Source organism: Leucopleurus acutus, assembly GCF_964270905.1.
Source record: "Leucopleurus acutus genome assembly, chromosome: 18".
Lineage (NCBI taxonomy): Eukaryota > Metazoa > Chordata > Mammalia > Artiodactyla > Delphinidae > Leucopleurus > Leucopleurus acutus.
In genome coordinates this window covers 25,259,737-25,282,287 of record NC_139160.1, presented here as the reverse complement: position 1 = coordinate 25,282,287, position 22,551 = coordinate 25,259,737, and the positions used below count along the sequence as shown (strand labels likewise).

Here is a 22,551-nt window from a genome sequence, read left to right as displayed (position 1 = left end):
CCCATAGTGCCTCTTTTCACACACACACAAAGTCTTCGTAACTGTTCTGGACTGCAAGACCGTACCCTGCCCCAGCCTCTGTGATTGTATCTCTTCCTACTTCCCGCTTGCTCCCCCTCTTCTAGTCACACTGATATCTCCCTGCTATCCCATGAACACATCAAGCATTCCTCCCCGCCAGGTCTTGCACAGCCTATTCTCACTGCCTTTTATGTTAGATATCCCGGTAGCTAAGGCCTTTACCTCCTGTGCTAAATTGCTGCAGTAATAGCTACTAATTTGTTTCAAATTCCCTATGTGAAACATGACTGACTTTGCCTCTTCTCCCATTAAGAGGCGGAGTCTACTTCTCCATCCCTTAAATGAAGAATTGGGCAAGTGATTTCCTTTGGCCAATGGATTAATAATAAATAAAACACAAGCAGAGGCTTGAAAAGCTGAGGCACACAGAGGCTTACCCTCTCATGCTGCTAGGATCCCTTCTGCCACCACAGAGTATGAGAGCCACACAGCGAGGTCCCAGCCATGTAAGTGAAACCACCCTACATTATGCATCCAGCCCTAGCTGAGTCAGCTCTGAAGAAGCAGCCAGTCCACCCACAGAATCATGAAAAATAACAGCATAGGTGATGCATATAGTTGCTCAAAAATTATGACCTGCTCATTTAAAGCAGGGATTTAAAATCATTCTCACCCTAGAATCCTATGCCCTTTCTATAACATCCCAAACTTTTAAAACCTCATAAACATTTTGAACTTTAGAATTTAGTTTGAACCACCCTAGAGACATCTCCCAAATTTAAGGATACTAAAATAAGCATGTGTCATCTGTTACACAGATTAAGAATTCAGACAATTACAAATTAGAGAAACAAGTCCCCAGGATTTACTGATCTCTCTGCCTTGGCTCTTGCTGTTGCTTCCCCACCATCCTTTCACCCCATCCTTCAAGACTCTGCTAAAGTTCATCTGAAAGAAAATAAGAAAAGTGAGGAATTCTTTTAAAAAAAATGCAAACTATTATTATAGAACGGATAAGTAACAAGGTCCTACTGGATAGCATAGGGAACTATATTCAATATCCTGGGATAAACCATAATGGAAAATACTATAAAAAAGAATGTATGTGTATCACTGAGTCACTTCACTGTAGAGCAGAAGTTAACACAACACTGTAAATCAACTATACTTTAATAATTTTTTTAAAAAAGAGATCTGATACTACCAAAGAAAGAAATCTGATACTATACAAACTTAGGTTATAATAAAAACAGCATCAACAAAAACATTAAATCCTATTTTGTCTGGGGAAAAAAAAACCCCACAGAATGGAAGAGGGCTCATTAGACAGTATTAGCTAACTAACAATTTCAAACCACTGCTAATCATTAAAAAAAAACAAAACCTATATCACATTATTCCAATTAGATTTAAATGTAAAAAAAAAAAAAAAAAAGGACCAGCAGAAAATATAAGCATTTATATACTATTTGGTAAGAAATGTCTTTCCATGTATGACACAAACAGCAAAAAAAAAAAGATATGGAAAAGAATGACATTTGACTACATAAAAATCTAAAAGCACCATAACCAAAGGTAAGGCAAAGGATAAACTAGGGGGAACATATGACAAATTTAAAAAAAAAAAAAAAAAAAGAAAAAAGAAACAAAACCTAGTCTTAGGTTTGGCTTACCCAGGCAAAAACATTTGTTGAAACTCAACAAATGCTTTACAAAAACTAAAGTTCTTGCTCCATTTAAAAAACCAACTAGAAATCTTAGCCAATAAGAAAGGCAATACATAAGAAAGGCAATATATAAGAAAGGCAATACAATATGGAAATGCAACAGTGAGCTCATTCTCAAAGAAAACAGCCTTGTCCTCTTCAAAGGTTGACCAATGAACATCCAATTGTTTTAAATTGAAATAAAATGTTTAAACTAAAAAGATTCATGGATTTAATTTTACAAAAATTGTACCTCAAAAGGAAAAAAGTAAACAGATATTGAAACTATAGTCAGTGATAAGCATGCTAAAGTATTTAGATGGAAATGTGCTAATGCCTGCAATTTACTTTTTTTTTTAATTAATTAATTAATTTTGGTTGCGCCCAGCCTTAGTTGCAGCCTGCAGACTCTCAGTTGCAGCATGCATACAGGATCTAGTTCCCCGACCAGGTATCGAACCCAGGCCCCCTGCACTGGGAGCATGGAGTCTTACCCACTGGACCACCAGGGACGTCCCTGCAATTTACTTTAGATAGAAGGATAAAAGTATGGTAAAGCAAATATTATAAAACGTTAATGATAAAATCTAGATAGTGGGTGTATGAGTGTTCATTATAAAACTTCAGCTTTGCTGCATGTTTAAAAACTTTCATAATAAAATGTGGAGGAAAGAAAACACTATTATTAATTGAATCAAACACTCTTCTTAAGCCTGTTTCTTATACTGAGACACAGGATTTATTAGATCCACTTTAGAGATTCTGTGAAAAGTTTTAATTTTAAATGGATTTTTAAATGTCCTCCCCCTTTTCTTCTTTTAAAATCAATATTTTCTGCCTTTTGTCTGTATTTTTTAAGTGTTAACCCACAAATTGAATATACCCTGTGCTTGGCAAATGAATATTAAATGATTTTTCCTGGGGGGGAAAAAAAACACTCTTATTAGAAAAATGGGCATTGGGCATGAAGAGGCACTTCACAAAATGTGGCCAAATACAAGAGATGTTCATTCTCACAACCTCAGAGCAGAGAAACAATACCATTTTTCACCTATTAGCAAAAAGTAAAATGATTAGAGAGGGTATGGGGAAATAAATGGTCTCATACTCTATTTTTGAGAGTATAAGAATAGCATTCCAGAGGCAATTTCACAACCAAAAGGTCTTTTTTTAATCCATTTAATTTATATTTTTTAAAGATTTATTTATTTATTGGCTGTGTCCAGTCTTAGTTGCGGCACGTGGGATCTTTTGTTACGGCGCGTGGGCTCTTCAATGCAGCACTCGGGCTTCTCTCTAGTTGTGGCACACAGGCTCCAGAGAGCACGGGCTTTGTAGTTGCAGCACTCAGGCTCACTAGCTATGGCGTGAGGGCTTAGTTGCCCTGCGGCATGTGGGATCTTATTTCCATGACCAAGGCTCAAACCTTCATCCCATGCACTGGAAGGTGGATTCTTAACTACTGGACTACCAGGGAAGTCCCCAAAAGGTCTTTATGTACCTTTCCAGTCTCAGTAATTTATTCTAACAAAACAAATAACATATACAAAGATACAGAGAGAAATTCAGTACCATCGTTCAAAACAGTAAAAAATTGAAAACTGTTAAATAAATTAGGTGTTACAGAAACCATATCTCATTATATGGAGCGTACCATATTATTCAGCTGTTAAGAATGATTATCTATATAAAACAGTGTACCAAAAAAAAAATCTCCACAATATATTTACATGAAATATGCAAGTCAGAAAACAGTATGTATCACTGCACAATTGACATTTATACATATATGGTCCATATATGTATCTGAAGTAATGATCAACTGAAAGCTAACAGTACTTGTGCCGGTTAGTAAAATTTTTATGATTTGTATTATTCGTCTGTGATATTTGGTATTTAAGTAGCTTCTATGTGCCTGGCACTCTTCTGTAGACTCAGGATATAGTCAGTTTACCTGTGGACTCAAGTAAACAATTCGAACATAGTCCCTGCCCACATATGAAGGAAATCAACAAAGTGACAAAGGGTGACCAAGAAAACTTACTTTAGATAAGGGAAGGCCTCTCAGAAAACATGACAGTTGCTTTGAGACCTGAATGATAAGGTGGCAGTCATGTAAAAGGCTGGGGCAGAGTACTATCAGCAGAGGAAGTTGTAGGAGTGAACAAAGGCAAGGCAATAGGAGGAAGCACCATGGCCCTTAGAGAGCAGGGAGGAGGGAAGAAGTATGAAAAGTGGCTAAAGAAGGACTTACGGTGGGGGCGGGGGGTGCGGGGGGGACATGTGTATTACCCTTACAGTCAGGAAAAAAGATCAAGCTAGATTCATGCTAAAAAACAAAAACACTACCACTACTCCAATCATACAGGCAGACAAAGTTATGAAAATCTTTCCTTGCTAAGTGCTTGACATACATACCTCATTTAATCCTCATGATAGAGCTATTAAAAAGCATTCAGGGACTTCCCTGGTGGTCCAGTGGGTAAGACTTCGCCTTCCCAATGCAGGGGACCCGGTTCGATCCCTGGTCAGGGAGCTAGATCCCACAGGCATGCCGCAACTAAGATCCTGCATGCCTCAACTAAGACCCGGTGCAGTCAAAATAAACAAACAAATAAATAAATGTTTTTTTTTAAAAAAAAAGGATTCAGAAGACTTCAAAGTAAAACATTCTTGGGATGATTCTCCAAAGACAGTCCACAAAACAGATGCATAAGAATCATCTAAAGACACACACACACACACACACACACACACACACACACTTCTGAGTCCTACACCAAAGACTCAAATTAGTTGGTCTTAAGTGAACCCAGGATTCTGCAATATTTACTGCCCAGATGACCAGAAATTAGTATAGTGACAAACAGACCTTTGTACCTCACCAGGCAGGTCTGATTGCACCTGTGTGTACACAGTCCCACAATACCATATCTAGATTAAGTCAATGGGTTCACATCTGTATTCAGTAGATCCTATTTAGGGAATCAGCAACGTGTGTAATACATTTTTCAAATATTTCACAGATCTAAAGAAGATTTTTATTTTAATTCAAGCTTTTCTTTAAAAAAAAAAGCTTCCGTTATTTGACACCCCAACTGTCACATACACCTCAATCCCTTCTACCATCCTTTCTCACTCCCTTCACAGCCAACCTTCCTCAAAGATTTGTCTATACTCCATTTCTTCATTTCCCACACATTCTTTGACTCATTCTCGTCTATCAAATCTAATCCTGCCTGTACTATGCCACTAAATCTCTTCTAACTAAGGTCAATGACCACACTGGGCTAAACCCAATTAACACTTTCAGAGCTTGTTTTGTTAGACTCGTAAGTCTCATTCCTGGTTTTCCCCCAATGCTGCACTACTCTTCCTCAGCTTTCTCTGCCCCACTTCCTCTATCTCATGACTGAACACTGGATGTCCTAAAGGTTCCGTTGAAAAGCCTCTTTTCACTCCAGACTCTCCCTTTGGCAAACTCATCCATTTCTACGGTTTCAACTAACAAGTCAGAATATAAAGGTAAAAATCGCCTCTACTCAATTACCCTTGACAATTCCCTTAAATTCACCCTTTAAGTACATCTTACCACATTAACAGGCCACACTGGCAACCAATATATCATCTGAATAAACATAACTGAACCACTTTTCCTTCTGACATTCAAGCACCAGATTAAGGAGGTAATTTACATTTAAAGGGTACACTGTATAAAAAGACACATTTTTTTTTCTTACTTCCACTCCATTTCACCTCCATACTCCCTGGCTTGAAACACAGCAATGTCTAACCACTCTGTTTAAGGTAAAACTCAAAATCCTTAACATGACCTACAATGCCTTATATGGTCTGATACTTGCCATCCTCATCTCCCATCACATTTCACATTAAGCCCTCAGCACCTTCTTCCATTTTCCAAAGCATAATACCCTTTCTTTCCTGCTCTGGAGCATTTCCATAATGCTACTCCCTCAGCCTCCCATCACTTTCCATCCCTCTCTTTCTCCTAGCCAGTGCTTACCCATCCTTCAAATCCCACTTCAATGCCATTTCCTTAGGGAAGCCTTTTCACTACAGCCGCCTTTCCACCTACTCGTTAGTTGTCTCCCTGTTCTGCATGTAACACTCAAACACACTTTTTACTTGTTCAATCAATGTCTATCTTTCCCACTAAGAGGTAGGCTTCATGAGGATCTTGTCTGATTTTTTCGTTGTTACATCCCAAGCATCTAAATATTGACCAAATCAAGTAACTTCAATCTCCTTACAGATGCTTTTTACTCTTACAATTTGCATATCCAAATACAAATTCAAATTTTCCTTTTTAAAAAATTATGGTAAAATTAACCATTGAAGTGTACAGTTTAGTAGTAACAAGTACATTCATATTGTTTTCCAACCAATCTCCATAATTCATTTTATCTTGCAAAACTGAAACTCTGTATCCATTAAATGACTCCCTATTCCTCCTCTCCCCAGCCCCTGGCAATCAACATTCTACTGCTGTCTCTATGATTCTGACTACTCTAGTTACCACATGTAAGTGGAATCATGGCAGTATTTGTCTTTTTGTGACTGGTTTATTTCACTTAGCATAATGTTCTCCAAGTTCATTCATGTTGTAGCACGTGTCGGAATTTCCCTCCTCTTTAAGGCTGAAAAACATTCCCATGTAAGTGTATGCCACATTTTGTTTATCCATTTATCCACTTATGCACACTTAGGTTACTTCTACCTTTTCGCTACTGTAAATAATGCTACTAAGAACATGGGAGTACAGCATCTTTTTGAGACTGCTTTTAATTCTTTGGGGTATATAGCTAGAAACAGAATTGCTGGATCATTTGGTAATTCTATTTCTAATTTTCTGAAGAACCACCAAACTGTTTTCCGTAGTGGTTGTACCATTTTACGCTCCTATGAACAGAACACAAGGGCTCTAATTTCCTCAAATCCTCACCAACTCTTGTTATTTGGTTTTTTGGGTTTTTTTGATAGTAGCTATCCTAATGAGTGTGAGGTGGCAGATTTACTTTTATATAAACTTTATGTGCTTTCTTTTTCCTACAAACTTGTAAAAAGCCCTCTTAAAACATGTTCCATGAACTAGCAAAAGATAATTCTAGAAGGTATTGAAAATAGAAAAGAAGAAACAGTCTTTCAAAGCAGGATTTAAGGGACAATAAAATTGTGGTTCAGGGGACTTCCCTGGTGGTGCAGTGGTTAAGAATCCACCTGTCAATGCAGGGGACATGGGTTTGATCCCTCGTCTGGGAAGATCCCACATGCCGTGGAGCAACTAAGCCTGTGTGCCACAACTACTGAGCCTGCGCTCTAGAGCCCGTGAGCCACAACTACTGAGCTCGCATGCTGCAACTACTGAAGCCTGCATGCCTAGAGCCCGCACTCCGCAACAAGAGAAGCCACTGCAATGAGAAGCCCGTGCACCGCAACAAAGAGTAGCCCCTGCTCACCGCAACTAGAGAAAGCCCACGCACAGCAACGAAGACCTAACGCAGCCAAAAAAATAAATCAGTTAATTAAAAAACAATTGTGGTTCATGTGAAAGGGCAAAAAAAACAGGGAGAATAAATAATGCAAAGGCATTCCCTCTCATATCTGAAATTTCCTGATGCCAACTGCCTGCAAGAAGTTTTGAATTCCTTAAGCCTATGTTCGGCCTTCCATCAGGATGCTTCCCCTCCCCCTACCTGCCACCTGTTTTCTGGGACAGACCCTTCCCATCATACTCTTCCTTTCCACTTCAGCTCTGTGACTGGGTCAGTGCCTGCCCTACTCAGGGGATGACTCAGTGGCAGGGCCCCATCCTTCCCAGGTAATAGGGTCACTGGGTCCCTTGGCATAGGAAGGTATCAGTGATAAGCACAGATGGGGCAAAACAAATCCCATTACAACCTTGAAAACTTGAATTAAGTGTTTAATTAAATCTGGAAACAGATAAAAAGCTTCACACAAAGCAATATATCAACACATCCTAAATCAGAAATGTATCCTGATCTTGGGATTTTGAACCCAAAAGAAACTTTAAATTAAAAGATTAAACTACAATATTTAAGACTATCTAGAAGACCCTCTGGATCTAGAAGTCACTAGGCTAAGTACCTCCCTAGACATCTAAAATAAAGCAAAAAAAAAAAAAGAAGGTTCAAATCAAAGGTATTTATTTAATAGTGAATAGTCTGCATTCTAAAATAAAAGACCTATTAAGATTTGTAAACACACACCCAACAGACACACAAAACTCATGAGACAGTTGTTATTGTTATTATCAAAATTCAAGTCATCTATGCTGGAATTATTTTCAAAGAACAAAATGTTTTATACTTAGTTATGAAAATGAACCCATGCTTGGAAAGTAAAAGGGAACACTAACTACCATTAATCCTAAAAGAATCACCATTCTAGCATTAAAAAGGCAGATACCACGTGATAACAAAGTTTAAGTGCAAGCTAAATATTAAGCTAAAAATGTCTTTATATAAGTTCAATTCCATAGTTTTAAAAATGATATGATAATTAAACCATTAAAGAAGGTTAGAAAACAGAAATATACCTCTAATTTTACTGGCTCTTTGTCCCAATACTTAGGAAAGGAGCAAATAGACCATGAAGTATTTTGAAAGTTACTTTCCTTAAACAGTACCTAAATAATACTGTTTTTTATATGGCAATGTACCTTGCAGACCTAGATAAGCATTTGCATTTTCACCATTAATAGTCTACTTCAAACCACACCATATACATCAACTGTGGAATATAAGATATAAATGTAGGAAAAAATAGTTCAGAAAAGTCACAATCTCATCTATTTACTTTGAAAAGGTTAAACAAAACCTAATATTGAAAGTCTATTATCATGTTTGTCATGCTACACTTTTGAGAAAAAAAACTCAGAAATATTTGAATATTTTAAACCATTAACATTACATTTGAAAATCTCTCCATGACCAAAACATAAGGTCCCTAAAGTGAAGGGGGTAGGGGTCCAGTAGATGCGCCATTTGTTCTCTTCCTCATCCTGGATATCACATTCAGAAAGGATGCATGACTGTGATCTCAGAATGGGGCTTCAGCCCACTTCTGCTTTACCGCTAACACAAACTTCCAGCGCTAAATGGCGACCCCACCCCTCCAGACTCCTCAGGGAAAACAAGCGTGTAAGCCATTTACAACATTAGGCTGTAAGCAGCTCATCTGCTGGGAAAGTTTTATTCTGCAGAGTTCTAGACAAAACCATTTCCTGAGTTGCAGAGAGCAAACAATTTTTTCACACCCACAATTTCATTTTGATTCAAGCTAGTTTACCAGTTTAATTTGTGAGCAGACTGCCCTTCTAAATAAATAACCTGTAATAAAAGCCAAGTTATTTACAAAAATACAATGAAGGCAATTCTTCAAAGCATGGCGAATTTCTAACAATAGAATCCTACTCTATAAAAATGGGAAGGGAAAGCCACTTTCACTTAAGAGGAAAAAAATGATGGGGTACACTTTCACATATTTTTCTCTTTTTTAAATATTTATTTTCTTCAAAACAAGTGTTTATATTATTTTTTTTATTTTTTTTGGCTGCGTTGCATCTTCGTTACTGCTCGCGGGCTTTCTCTAGTTACGGTGAGTGGGAGCTACTCTTTGTTGCGGTGCATGGGCTTCTCATTGTGGTGGCTTCTCTTGTTGCGGAGCGCAGGCTCTAGGGCCGTGGGCTTCAGTAGTTGCGCCATGCGGGCTCAGCAGTTGTGGTTCGCGGGCTCTAGAGCACAGGCTCAGTAGTTGTGGTGCACGGGCTTAGTTGCTCCACAGCACGTGGGATCTTCCAGGACCAGGGATCGAACCCATGTCTCCTGCATTGGCTGGCGATTCTTAACCACTGTGCCACCAGGTAAGTCCTCACATATTTTTCAAGAAATATAACTCTCAAGGACATATGTATAAAATAGGATAAAATATACAAGAAAAAAGTACCACCTTACAACAGGCATACATGCCACCATGTTTTAAAAAACACACTCTTTGATATGAAATTTCTAGAGAAAGAAGTATGCCATCTAAAAGGCATTTCTGAATTTCTTTGCAACATTTTAAAGCTACTGATTTCATTTAAATTCCATTTATTTAAAAGCCCCAGAAAAAGTTCAGAAAAAAAACTAATTTCAACTTTCTATTTAATGAGCATAACCACATATACCAATATGGAAGAACCATAATCAGTTCTATAATAGTTAATTTCAAGTGGATCAAGTTTTATTATAATTTTTGAGGATTTCAGTTCTAAGTTATATTGTCCACAGGGTGGCAGTCTCACAGTCTTAATTTTGTCTCTGAATTCAAGGTACAATTTCAGTGATCAAAAAGACACACACACACACACACACACACACACACACTGGTGGGCAATAATAATTTACTGTCTGGCCAACAATCGCAAAAATTGTCTGTCCTTTCCAAAAAAATCTATGCTTCCTAACTTCCCTATTTCTTTGAGGAGTATTTATACTCCTGACATCTTAAATTTTTCCTTCAATGCACCTCTTCCATTTAATCCTTTATATTCTTTTGCCACCACCCTATTTAGGGAGACACTAGAGGCAAGGAGAGTTGTTAGATTATTACTGTACTGCAGAAGACCCCCCAACCTTGGTCAGTGTGGACACCACAGACACAACCCTTCCATCCCCCAGTTCATCCTGCACACTACTGCCAAATTAATTTCATTAAAACACGTATCATATTACCAGAAATTCCTTCTTTTAGCTAAGTAAACTCCTTACTCCAAAATTCAAGGACCTTCACAATCACAACCTTCCAAAATCTCCTAAGTGCTCTGCAAGAGTCAAGGGGATTTAGGAAATAAACTTCACTTTGAATATACCTTGCAACTTCCTGGTTTTCATTTATTCATTCATTCATTCAAATATTTTCTGAATGCTCAACAAGTGCCAAGCACTGCCCCAAGTGCTGATGATACAGAACGGGGGGAAAAGTCAAAGTCCCTGCTCCGAAGATATTCTCCTGACAGGACAGTCTCGGGTTGAGAGCTATTAGGGGAAGGGGGATAAACCCCCAGGTACTTCCAGCTCTCTGCCAGCAAGGGATACAACTCTTCCCAAGTATGAGCCATCAGAAGCACACTAGGGGTTGGGAGGGATGATAAAAAGACATCAGAGGAGATCTGCCAGCACTGACATTGTCTGCTACAGACCGTAGCCTATTCTTGCACTCTTACACTATACTACTATACTACTACTGGTCCATTCCTATACTATTTGTACTCTCAGCTCAGCCAAAATGTGCTAGCAACTGTTTAGGGACCTCTGTTCCTGCCTGCTTCCTTCTTATAGCCTTGTCTCCCGCTCAATCATCTCCACCCGCAAAGCATAAGCAGCCTTCCAAGCCAATCTCAAATGCTGCCTCCTAGAGGCCTTTCCCCATTCTCTTCACACAAACCCAGATGTGACATTTTAGAGACCTTCAAACCCCTGTAACCCTTGGCTTAGTCTCCTCTAAGCATTTATTACACTATGCACTGTATCGTAATTATCTGTATACTTCAACCTCCTTCGTCTGTTATTTACTGAGCTCTTGCTACATTCCTGGACTATCTAGGAGCTAGAGTTGCAGTGTTAAATCATTCCATTATTATTTTTAAATATTTAATATCCAAATGATAAACGTAAAATGTAGACAAAATATTCTATATTTTTGATTGCCTCAATCTTTTTTTAACAGTTTTGCTGAGATATAATTTACATACCATGAAGTTCACCCACACAAAGAGTAGAACTCAATGTTTTTTAGTATATTTACAGAGTTGTGCAACAATCATCATAATGTAATTTTAGGACACTGTAATCACCCTAAAAAGAAACCTTGGACCTACATTAGCAATCACTTCCCATCCCCCGTGTCATCCTCCCCCACCCCGGCCAATCCTAGGCAACCATAATCCATCCTCTTTCTCTACAGATTTGTCTATTCTGGGCATTTCATATAAATGGACTCATACAAAACGTGGTCTTTTGGACCTGGCTTCTTTTGTTTAGCATAATGTTCTTGAGATTGATCCATGCTGTGGTATATATCACTACTTCATCCCTTTTTATTGCCAAAAAATATTTGATTGTATGGGTACACTGCATTCTATTCATTCATTCCTCAGTTGACAGACATTAGGGTTATCTGTCACTTTCTGCTTATGAATGCTGCTATAAACAATTGTGTACAAGTTCTTGCATGGACATGTTTTAATCTGTCTTGGGTATACACCTAGGAGTGGAACTGCTGGGTCACATGGCAACTCTATGTTTAACATTTTGAGAGAACTGCCAAACAGTTTCCCAAAGTGGCTGCACCATTTTACATTTCCCCCAGCAACCTATGACGGTACCAACTTCTTCATTACTGTTTGACTCTTACAGAACAAGAGTGATCTCACTACACAGTATCCTTACTCTCATGGAACTTATATTCTAGTAGAATAAGACAAGAAATAAACAGGAACAAACATGTTTATTTCAGATACGCAAAAGAAAATAAAGCAGCATAAAGTAACCAGACAGTAACCAGAAAAGGGAGTCTCTAGTGAGGGTAAACAGAAAGGCCTCTCTGATAAGGTAACGCTGACAGGAGTGAGATGTGCAGAGCTGGAGGGGGAATACTGCAGGCAGTGGAAACAGCAAGACATAAGACTGAGAAAAGAACAAGTATGGCACATTCAAGGAACAAAAAGCAAGAAGCCAGTGCAGCTAAAGTACAATGAAAAGGGAGAGGAGGGAGGAGGTGGCGTTGAGGACCCAAGTAGAGGCTAGACAATGTTAGGCTCAGAGACCAGGGTAAAGTCTTTGGCTTTTAAAATGCCATCGTCATTTTCCCAACCCTTACATTTCTTTACGTACAGGTGTTCATCTATGCAAACGTTTACTGAACTGTCGTACATCTTCTAGCTGCACCTAATAGTAACAAATAGTAAAGAGACTATTTGGGTAATCCACACCACTCATTTAGTATCACTTTATTTTGTGGCTCAAGAGAGAACATGTAAAACATGACTACCAATGGTGTTTTGGAAGCAAGGCACAAGCGTATGAATGAATCCTTACAAAGTTATCACCTAGTTCTGACCAATTTAAGGTGTATGCTTCACCGACAGTAACTAGCAGCTCTGTCTTAGACTATTTCCAGTAAGAATATAGTTGCAGATCATTCTCATAATCTAAACCTAGATTTCATTCTTTTAAATGTTAATTTTCTCCACTCCATTGGTTAAAAATTAATATCTAATTGCTAAACATAAAACCCATGGGCACAAAATATTCTACATGTTTCTATATTGTTTGACTCATAAAAAAAAGAAATTTTTACATATTATGCTATATTTAGTTTCTTCAAAGAGACGCAAAATGTTTTAAAAAGTCTAGTGACATAAATCCCATAAAACAACTTGTTACCTAGTCAAAATTTATCCAGTTAAAATTCCCTTTTTACCATCCCAACTTGACCCCCATGGCTCTCCCTCCAGGCACTGTGTGCTCCTACCCAGCCAGGCTACTAGCCAGCCTCACACTTGTTGCCCCAACCTCCGCTTTCTGATACACATTCCCCACCAGGAGAAATCCAACCTGTTCTTCAAGGTCCAGGGCAAACACTCTCCCTTCCTTGTCTGGTCTCTAGTCCTCTTCCCTGAGTAGAAGTGACTTCTCACCTATGTGCTCTTGAAGGAATTCTGCAACTCAGATGCTGCCCTAGCCAACTGTGCCTGGTACACAACAATATATAAGTCTATGTCTCGGACAGATATATTGTCACCAAACTACTCCTCTCAGCATACCCTCAAATATATATAAAGCTATTTGCAATTATACCGGGTGCTCAGTTGAAAATCACATCCATTTTAGCACAATTTGATACCAAGTCGTCACAAAATGCGAGGTCAAGATTGAAGCTCTTCTGGAGGCAATTAAGGCAGAAGGATCTTTCCTTCCTTCCACGCTCAGGCCTAATTCTTTAGTAAATGGTTTCTGAACAATGACACAATCCTCTATTTAAATGAAACTTTTCCACTCTTATTACCGACACAAGAATTGCTCAACAATTCTTTTAACTCTCAAGTTTGTGAGTGGTATGTATCATCAAGAATTTATGGCTCTAAACCCAGAGCACAGAGAAGGTGAAAGATCTACCACAAGGTCATACAGCTAATCAAAAGGGCCAAAATATGACTCCATTCAGGATTCTCTCCAAAACCTCCTAACATGAAGAACCTGAACATCAGTTAACTTCCAAGACTATCCGATGATGCTTGGTGTAGAGAAAACGTTCAAATATTTGAACTAATGAAGATGATTTAAAACATTTTTAGTTGTGGAAGTTTATTTACAATGTGAAAGTAATTCATCCTTAATCATACTGTCCACATTAACAGATTATTTCAAAATTCACTGTGCAGTTAAAACTATCAAACACAGTTTGGGAAGGCACATACTAACAACTAATCCTTCTGCTCTGCGTAATGGCACTGACCAGAGACTCGTCCACAAGAGCCACTTTTTCCTTCTTCATTTGTTCCCGGAGGCCCAATAGACTAAACATCAGAGCTCACCCCATTTTCTAATTTCAGCTTGCATTTAAGATAACGCTTTTGTTTCATTTACAGCTCACATGCTGCTGACACAGCTGCCCCTTCTTTGTAATAAACACAGGGCTTCTATATTTAAAAATACAGTGAAACTTTGTTATAACATCCCCTCCCCAGTCTCCGGCCAATTTTCTCTCTTCCAAGCCCCACCTCCACCCCAGGATTTTCTATCCGCGGCGCTCAAAACGTTAGACCCTTTTGGAAAGTCACATTTCTTCTTTAAAGACATCTCATCCTAGTGGTATTTTTCTTCTCCACAGCGTGTGTGTGTTTTTTTTGGGGGGGGGGGCGGACGTGGGCGGAGAACGGGACGGACGCCCTTCCCCAGAGGCCTTCCCGAGCAGAAACACTCAAGTCTGTGGCTCCGGAGTCTGGGGTACTTTCTGAGAACTACGGCCGGCGCCCCCGATGTCAAGTTGGGATGACCTCGCAGGCCGGCCTCGGGGCGGGGCTCGGGCGCCGCGGGAGCCCGGGGTGGACACGCGGCCAATCCGGCTGCCGCGGGCAGCTGCGCGGTCAGGAGAGCGCACCCGCGGGCACCGAGGATCTCCGGACAGCCCTCGGCGCCTCCCCGCGCCCCCCCCCCGCCAGGGGGCTGCTTTGTGTCGGGGGTGTTTCTAGTCAACACCCGGCCGAGACAACGGGGCTCCAAGCCGGGCGCGGGCTCCCGGGCGCCGAGGGCAGGGGGCAACACGCCCCGCTTCGCTTGGGACCGTCAGAAGGGGCCGGCCGAGGAGGAGGGTGTGGGCCCGAGGGGGGCACTGGGGACAGATAAGGAGAAGCCAGAGTTAATCATCACCTCCCGAGCGCTTGGAAAGGGACGGCCGGGGGCCGGAGGGGCGGGAGGGCGGCCCCGGGGAAAGTGAAACTCCTTCCCGGCAGCTCAGCCCCGCCAGCCTCCGGCAGGAGGAGAGGAACCCTGAGTACACTCGCTCCTCCAGCCCGCCCGGCGCGGCACTCGTGTCTCCCAAAGCCGCAGCCCAGTTCACGGCGTCACTAACAACTACTCGAACACGCGTTTTCCACGAAATCACCTGGGGTAGGGGGCAGGAAAAAAGAGCCAGAGCCACTGGAAATAAAAACGAGTTAGTCCCCCCTGTCCACTTCTAAAAAGAGATACACCGTTCCCATACCGGGAGTCGAACCCGGGCCGCCTGGGTGAAAACCAGGAATCCTAACCGCTAGACCATATGGGAAGTGCTACTGAGAAAGCTGCGGTGACTCACCTGACAAGCGCAAACGCCGCCGCTCCCCAGCTCCACCGCCCACCGCCACTCCAGCCGCCGCCGCCTCTGCGCCACCCGAGTCGCTACCGCCGCTGCCCACGCGCTCGCGAGCCAGGGAACGCGCCCGACCCGAGCGCGCGGGCGTCCGGGGGGCGGGGCTGGGTCGCTCCGCCGCCTCAGGAAAGTTCTGAGGCAAGGCCGAGCCAAGCGACTCTCGGCTCCGAAACCAGCTGTTTCACCTCTTTTTTTTTTAACTCCGCCAACGGCCCCCAGCCTACAGGTCCGGGCTGCTCTGCTGGTCAAAGTGCGTGCGGACTAGTTGGCAAAGTTGAGGGCGGCGACGTCTCTGGGAACAGCTGTTTGCGTTCGGGGCGGAGGCGGCGCGCGAGCTCCTCGGCCACGAGCCAGCGAGCCTAGAAGAAGGGTGGAGGTTCTGGATCTCAGGGAAAAAAAGAGAAGGCGGGATGACGCGGGGACGTGAGGCTCGAGCTTCCCGTCTCTCAGCTCAGGTCCCGTCGCGCTTTCGCCCCTTCTCCGTGACCTCAACCCGTTTATAGCAACCCCACCTCTCCGGAGCCGGGAGTACCGCCCCTGGAGGGGGAGGGGAAGGAGAGGAAATTTCGAACGCGGATTGAGTCGTCTGGGCACCCGTAGTTGGGAACCGTGGAACACTGGTCCGGGGGAAGAAGGGAGGTGTCCGGGCTCGGAGGCTGCGGTGGGCCTCGCGGTGAGCTGGGCTCCGACTCGTCCCGCGTGGGGAACGCGAGCCTCAGCCGGGCCCGGAGCGACCCGCGGAGCGGCTGGTCCTGTCATGTGAGTCGGGCCTCAGGCTCTAAACAACGAGGTCTTGTTTCTCCGGGCGGCCCTTTCCCCCTCCGGGTCTCTAGCTCCGCCACCACCCCTCTCCCCCCGCCCTCGGCCGGGGGGCGTGACGGACGCTCCTTTAACTCGCTCGGGGTCTGCAGCGGACAGGCGGGGCCTGTTTTCTGGGCGGGGTGGGGATGCTACCCCGCAGAGCGCCCTAGGGGCCTGGAGCACGGGCTCTGGGAGGGAGGCTGGCGGCCCCTGGAGGTTGGACGGCCGCCGCAAAGCGACGGAGCGCTCCCGCCACCTACACGGTTGGGGGCCGAGAGCATCTTTCTGGTTTCTGTAGCGCTTGAACCGTGGGGTATTGTGAAATTGTAGGGTTGGGCTGCGGCCACCGCTGCCTCCTCCGCCTACTAGAAGCGGCCAGCCTTGGTTAGCCTATGAATTTATTTTTTATTTTTTGGTCTTGCCGGCCGAGGGATCCTTTGGCTTTTCTAATTCTCTTTTGCCATGAGGCTCAAGAACAAACTGTATTAACTGATAGTCTCAGAGGAACCACGGCCTCCCACCAGAGGTGTCTTATGTTTTGTTCTTTGGGTAGAAATAACTTGATTTAAAGTGAACTTTATGAGTTTCTTCATGTTTCAATTAACAGTAATCTCCAAAAATGCCAGAAAGGAATGGAAAGAATAGATAATCTTCTCCAAGATGTTCCTTATTTCTTCACATTGATGACAGTAACAAATGAGGCATTTTTTAAAAAGCTATTTTGTTTAAGGGCGTTTTAAATCCGTTGCAGACTTTTTCCACTCTACTGGCAACAGAATTTCAGTTGACTGATTTCATTCAGCTAAATAATAAAACAGGGTGCTGTGTGTAACAAGTCAAGATTCAGTAGCAGAGGCTTATATTTCGGCCTTTTTATGAAGTTGTAAATCATGCAAAAATTTACCTTTTTAAATTGTAAATAAACTTAAACTTGTTTTTCCTTTTCCAGGGCAGACTACTGGAAGTCCCAACCAAAGAAATTCTGTGATTACTGCAAGTGCTGGATAGCGGACAATAGGCCTGTATGATAATTTCTCTATTAAAGATTCTCATAATATTGTATTCATGTGAAATGTTCCTTTTTGATCTAAACTCAGAGCTTACAAAACAGTTTCATATACATTGCTCTTGATTTTTCAAAACATCGAACAATTTTTGTTTTTTCATTCCTTGTAGGAAAGCTGTGAGCCGCCTTCTTTTTCATCAGCCCAAATTTGATTATGTCCTAAGCCAAATTATTTCTCTGTGGCCCTTCAGTCACATTAAGGAACTGGACATTGCGTGGGTCATCGCATTAATGTTTATGAAACACCTACGTTATGATGGTGCTGTTTGTAATGTTGTCATATACAAAGAAAAGTAAAAGCAGAAAGCCCTTAATATGTAGAAAGAAGCGACATTGTACTTTTTCTTGTATGTTTTGTTTTAGAGATAGTTAAATATGTTTGATGCAGAGCTTTATATCTCTAAATGCTTAAATTTGAAAGAACATTGTTACCTTTGTCATGGAATATGAAAATAGGAACCTTTAAGCACATTATTACTGTATGTCTTGGTCCAAATTCAGCTTTTAAGACATGAAACAAAAAGCACCATTGATTTTTGGTTTTTTCCCCATCTCATGCATGTCATACTCTATGTACATAGTACATAAACGGTAGGGTATCTTTTAAATGTATATTCATATCCTTATTATTTGGTAGAGTGGGATGCACAGAAGAACAGTAGCCCCATCTTTAACAGTGTTATGTTTCTTTGATAGACATTTATTACTATTATCTGCAAAGAGTTTAAGGATTTTTTTCTGTTCAGTTTTGTCTTGCTTTTTTTTTTTGTCTTTTTGAATAGTTGCTAAAGTTCTTGACTATTTTGTTTGACTTAGCCATCCTAAAAAAAAAAAAAAAAAATGCCACAAATTTTAAAAGCTACACAAATCACTGATAGTCTCTTCCCTGGAAGTATCCAAGCAATTCAGTGTTTTTGAGTGATCTAGAGCAGGGGTCCCCCACCCCCAGGCCTCTAGTGGTACTGGTCCACGGCCTGTTAGGAACCGGGCTGCACAGCAGGAGGTGAGTGGTGGGCAAGCAAGTGAAGCTTCATATGTATTTACAGCCGCTCCCCATCACTCACATTACCGCCTGAACCAACACCCCCCACCCCCTACCCCAGGGAAAAAATGTCTTCCACAGTCCCTGGTGCCAAAAAGTTTGGGGACCACCAATCCAGAGTAAATAATTCCTTCTAGGATAGTCTTTCTTCATCTTCTTGAATTGCTAATATACATTGATTTAACCTTTAGAAACAAAATTAATTTGTTTTTGAACAGGCCTTAAATATTCTTTGTGTAATATAACCAACTTTAGGAAACGAACATATGAAAAATAGAGGATGAATATTTGCTTTATGAAGTCACACTTTAAAGAGGAATTCACAGCAGTACTTTAGAATAATCAGGAAATGTGTTAGATAAGAATTGACTGACAAAACTTATTTTGAAAAGTTACCAGAAATTTCTTACTGCATACAACAACACATTTGTAATTTAGGGAGCATTCTGGCTGTTACATAGGTAATAGCATTCACTCATCAACTCTGTCCCCATCCATCCATTTACCATCGTTCCCTATAGGTTACCACTTTTTAAATTTTCCATTGTTTCTGTAGGCATAGATACAGGTTCTGATTCCAGCACGCATAGAAGGTAGCATGCTGTTTACACTGCCGTGCATCACAGTTGTTTTTTTTTAAACTGGACACCATATGCTGGAGCTCTTTCATCATCAGTATATAAGGAGTTTCTTTGCTCTCTGTTACAGCAGCCTAATTTTGACAGATAGTGCCAAGTTGCCCTGCATAGAAGTTTTACATTTTGTACCATTACCACATAGTAATAGTATTTGTTTACAATTTAGGAGGAGTTTTTTAACATCTACTTTTCTCGCAATCTGGAAGAATAAGGTTCTAAGAATCATTGCTTTTTCTCTTTTACCTAATGTGGCAAGTAGAGCAGTACAAATTCTAGAGATTCGCTGGTTTTGACATTTTATGTTGAGAGGTGTTTCTTGAAGTTAAGATTTTTTTTTCCACTCCTCCTTTGGCTTCATGTCTTGTTTGAGTCCTCTTTACAATCATATTCACTAGATTAGTCATCAGGGGTACCTTGTATATTTCTCTATTAATATGGTCATCATAGTTTATTTTAAGCACCAAAGGAAACGTAGTCAGAGGGCATAATAATAAATAATGTGGTTTAGTTCCTTAGCATCATTTGATAAAAAGGACCAATTTGCATTAGAATTATTTTTATCTTTTCTGCCAATTGTAATTCAATTTTGTTATGTTCCATATATTTACTGTTACTTTGCTGTGAACATTATGTGTAGTTTTCCTTTGTATCTTTTTTTTTTAATCTTCAAGAGCATTGAATTTCATGAAAGAGGAAAGAATCATAAGGAAAATGTGGCAAGGAGGATCAGTGAGGTAATCTAGTTTGTTTCTTTCTTTGCCAATTTCTCTATGTAAATATCAGCCCTTTATCTAGCTTTCACTTTTGTATGTGTCTTGCTCAGATTAAACAGAAAAGCCTGGATAAGGCAAAGGAAGAAGAAAAGGCATCAAAGGAGTTTGCTGCAATGGAGGCAGCTGCCCTGAAAGCATACCAAGAGGATTTGAAAAGGCTTGGCTTAGAGTCAGGTAAAAAAGGAGCCAGCATGTTTTAAAAGTAACATCAGAGGTCATGCTCAGTGAGCTCTTATTGTTTCCATAGAGGGGTTGTACACTTGGTATACTCCTAGTGCTTTGCCTGTACATCACAGCCCTATTGAGACTGTGGGACTTTTGCTTGTGCACTTTTGTTTTGCTTTTAAATCTTCATCTTTCAGTACCTCCATTCACAACAACTGTGTTACTCTTGGGGTTTCCTAGTCCTCGCTCTATCGTAGGTCAGCGGTTCATTTCCGAGACACTTGAGTTTTTATGTATTCTAATTATTTGGCTAAATGGATCTGTTCATTTAAAAAATTGGCGTTGGGGCTTCCCTGGTGGCGCAGTGGTTGAGAGTCCGCCTGCCGATGCAGGGGACGCGGGTTCGTGCCCCGGTCCGGGAGGGTCCCACATGCCATGGAGCGGCTGGGCCCGTGAGCCATGGCCACTGAGCCTGCGCGTCCGGAGCCTACGCTCCGCAACGGGAGAGACCACAACAGTGAGAGGCCCGCGTACCGCAAAAAAAAAAAAAAAAATTGGCGTTGCATTATAACCCCCGTTCACTTTATCTATATGGTCAAAACTATGAATCATGTTTATTTATATAACTGAATTATAGTGAATTAACCTTGTGTGGACAAATTAAGTGACTTTACTACTAGAAGGTAGATTTTTTTTTTTACTTTTTAATTTTTTTATTGAATATATTGGACATGTATGTAACATGGTGTGTTACTTTGATACATTTATTGTAATGGGATTGCCATTGTAGCAATATTTATCATATTACATAATTATAGTATGATATCATTGTCTATGTTCATTATATTGTTCATTAGACTTCTGGCTTACTTACTATTCATTGCAAGTTTGTACCCTTAAACAACATCAGTCTTATCCCTCCACTCCCCCATCCCCTATTTTGCTCTGTCTTTTACAGGTTTGACTTTTTTAGATTCCACATATAGGTGATACCATACAGTATTTGTCTTTCCGTATCTGGCTTATTTCACTTAGCATAATGTGCTCAGGGTTCATCCATGTTGTCGCAAATGGCACGGTATCCTCCCTTCTCATGGCTGAATTGTGTGTGTGTGTGTGTGTATGCCACATCTTTTTTTATCCACTTATCTGTTGATGGGCATTTAGGCTGTTTCCTATCTTAGCTATGAATAACTTAGCTGTGATAACGCTGCAATAAGTATATATCTCTTCATAATCCAGTCTCATTTCCTTTGGGTATATACCCAGACGTGAATTAGTGGATGGTATAGTAGACCTATTTTTTAATTTTCTGAAGAACCTCCATACTGTTTTCCTCTGTGGTTGAACCAGTTTACATTCTCACCAGCAGTGTATGAAGGCTCCCATTTTACCACATGCCCACCAGCAAGAAGGTAGATAATTTGAGGGTGTGAGGATAACTCATTTCCAGATAAAAGGCATTATTTAAGTGGAGTATATCTATCTTGTCACTGAATTTAGACTTTAAATTGGTAATTTTCTATAAAGCATTTCTTCCATGACAAATCCATCATCCTGAAACCAGATCTCAGTTGTTGATCTTGCATAATGGTTGCAGTAGTCAACATGGAACGGTATTCTTTACTTTCTAACAAAAACTGCTTTTGATTAACTTTTAAAGCAGAGTAACAGTTAATTGGCGTTGCCCTCGTCACATAAGAACAGTTGTGCCCAGACGTTTTTTTTTGGATGCGTTGGGTCTTCGTTGCTGCACACAGGCTTTCTCTGGTTGTGGCGAGTGGGGGCTACTCTTCGTTACAATGCAAGGACTTCTTATTGTGGTGGCTTCTCTTGTTGCGGAGCGTGGGCTTCAGTAGTTGCAGCATGCAGGCTCAGTAGTTGTGACACGTGGGCCCTAGAGCTCACGGGCTTCAGTAGTTGTGGCATGTGGGCTCAGTAGTTGTGGCTCATGGGCTGGAGAGCGTAGGCTCAGTAGCTGTGGCACACAGGCTTAGTTGCTCCGTGGCATGTGGGATCTTCCCAGACAAGGGATCAAACCCCTCTCCCCTGCATTGGCAGGCGGATTCTTAACCACTGCACCACCAGGGAAGTCCGTGACCAGATTTTTAAAATATCCTTGACATTATTAGTTAAAAGGCGGGGGTAGTACTATTTCTACAAGGTTAAAGCTTTATGTTCATTTTAAGGGGAAAAAGGATTGTACGCATTCCTGCAGAATTAAAGACGTAGTTGAAAATTCATCTCATCAATTAGGTAGATCGGGAGATTCTATTATGCTGCCCTATGGGCAAATAAATCTTAGTGTTTTATATTTAATTGGATTTTTCCTATCAAATGTTTTTAATAGCCTTGTTTTCTAAATAGAATATGTATTCCTTTAAAAGTGAAACAGTATAGGCAA

General features: G+C 41.1%; 2 protein-coding genes across 4 annotated transcripts in view; one reads left to right on the top strand and one right to left on the bottom strand.

The window, feature by feature from the left end:
* ELF1 (E74 like ETS transcription factor 1) overlaps positions 1 to 16,207 on the bottom strand; it is a 105,570-nt gene extending 89,363 nt beyond the window's left edge. For 2 of the 3 annotated variants that reach the window (XM_082859223.1, XM_082859226.1), the window contains exon 1: positions 15,609 to 16,168. The gene's annotated coding sequence lies outside the window, so the exon portion shown is untranslated. Of the gene's footprint in view, positions 1 to 15,608 lie in introns of all 3 variants that reach the window. The other variant, XM_082859227.1, reaches the window with a different exon arrangement.
* A 59-nt stretch (positions 16,208 to 16,266) lies between these two features.
* Positions 16,267 to 22,551, top strand: part of WBP4 (WW domain binding protein 4) — a 31,443-nt gene continuing 25,158 nt past the window's right edge. The window contains exons 1-4 of the mRNA XM_082859228.1: positions 16,267 to 16,421; positions 17,413 to 17,485; positions 19,881 to 19,943; positions 20,033 to 20,156. Coding sequence (XP_082715354.1) covers positions 16,420 to 16,421; positions 17,413 to 17,485; positions 19,881 to 19,943; positions 20,033 to 20,156 — 262 coding nt within the window. The 5' untranslated portion in view covers positions 16,267 to 16,419. The remainder of the gene's footprint in view (positions 16,422 to 17,412; positions 17,486 to 19,880; positions 19,944 to 20,032; positions 20,157 to 22,551) is intronic.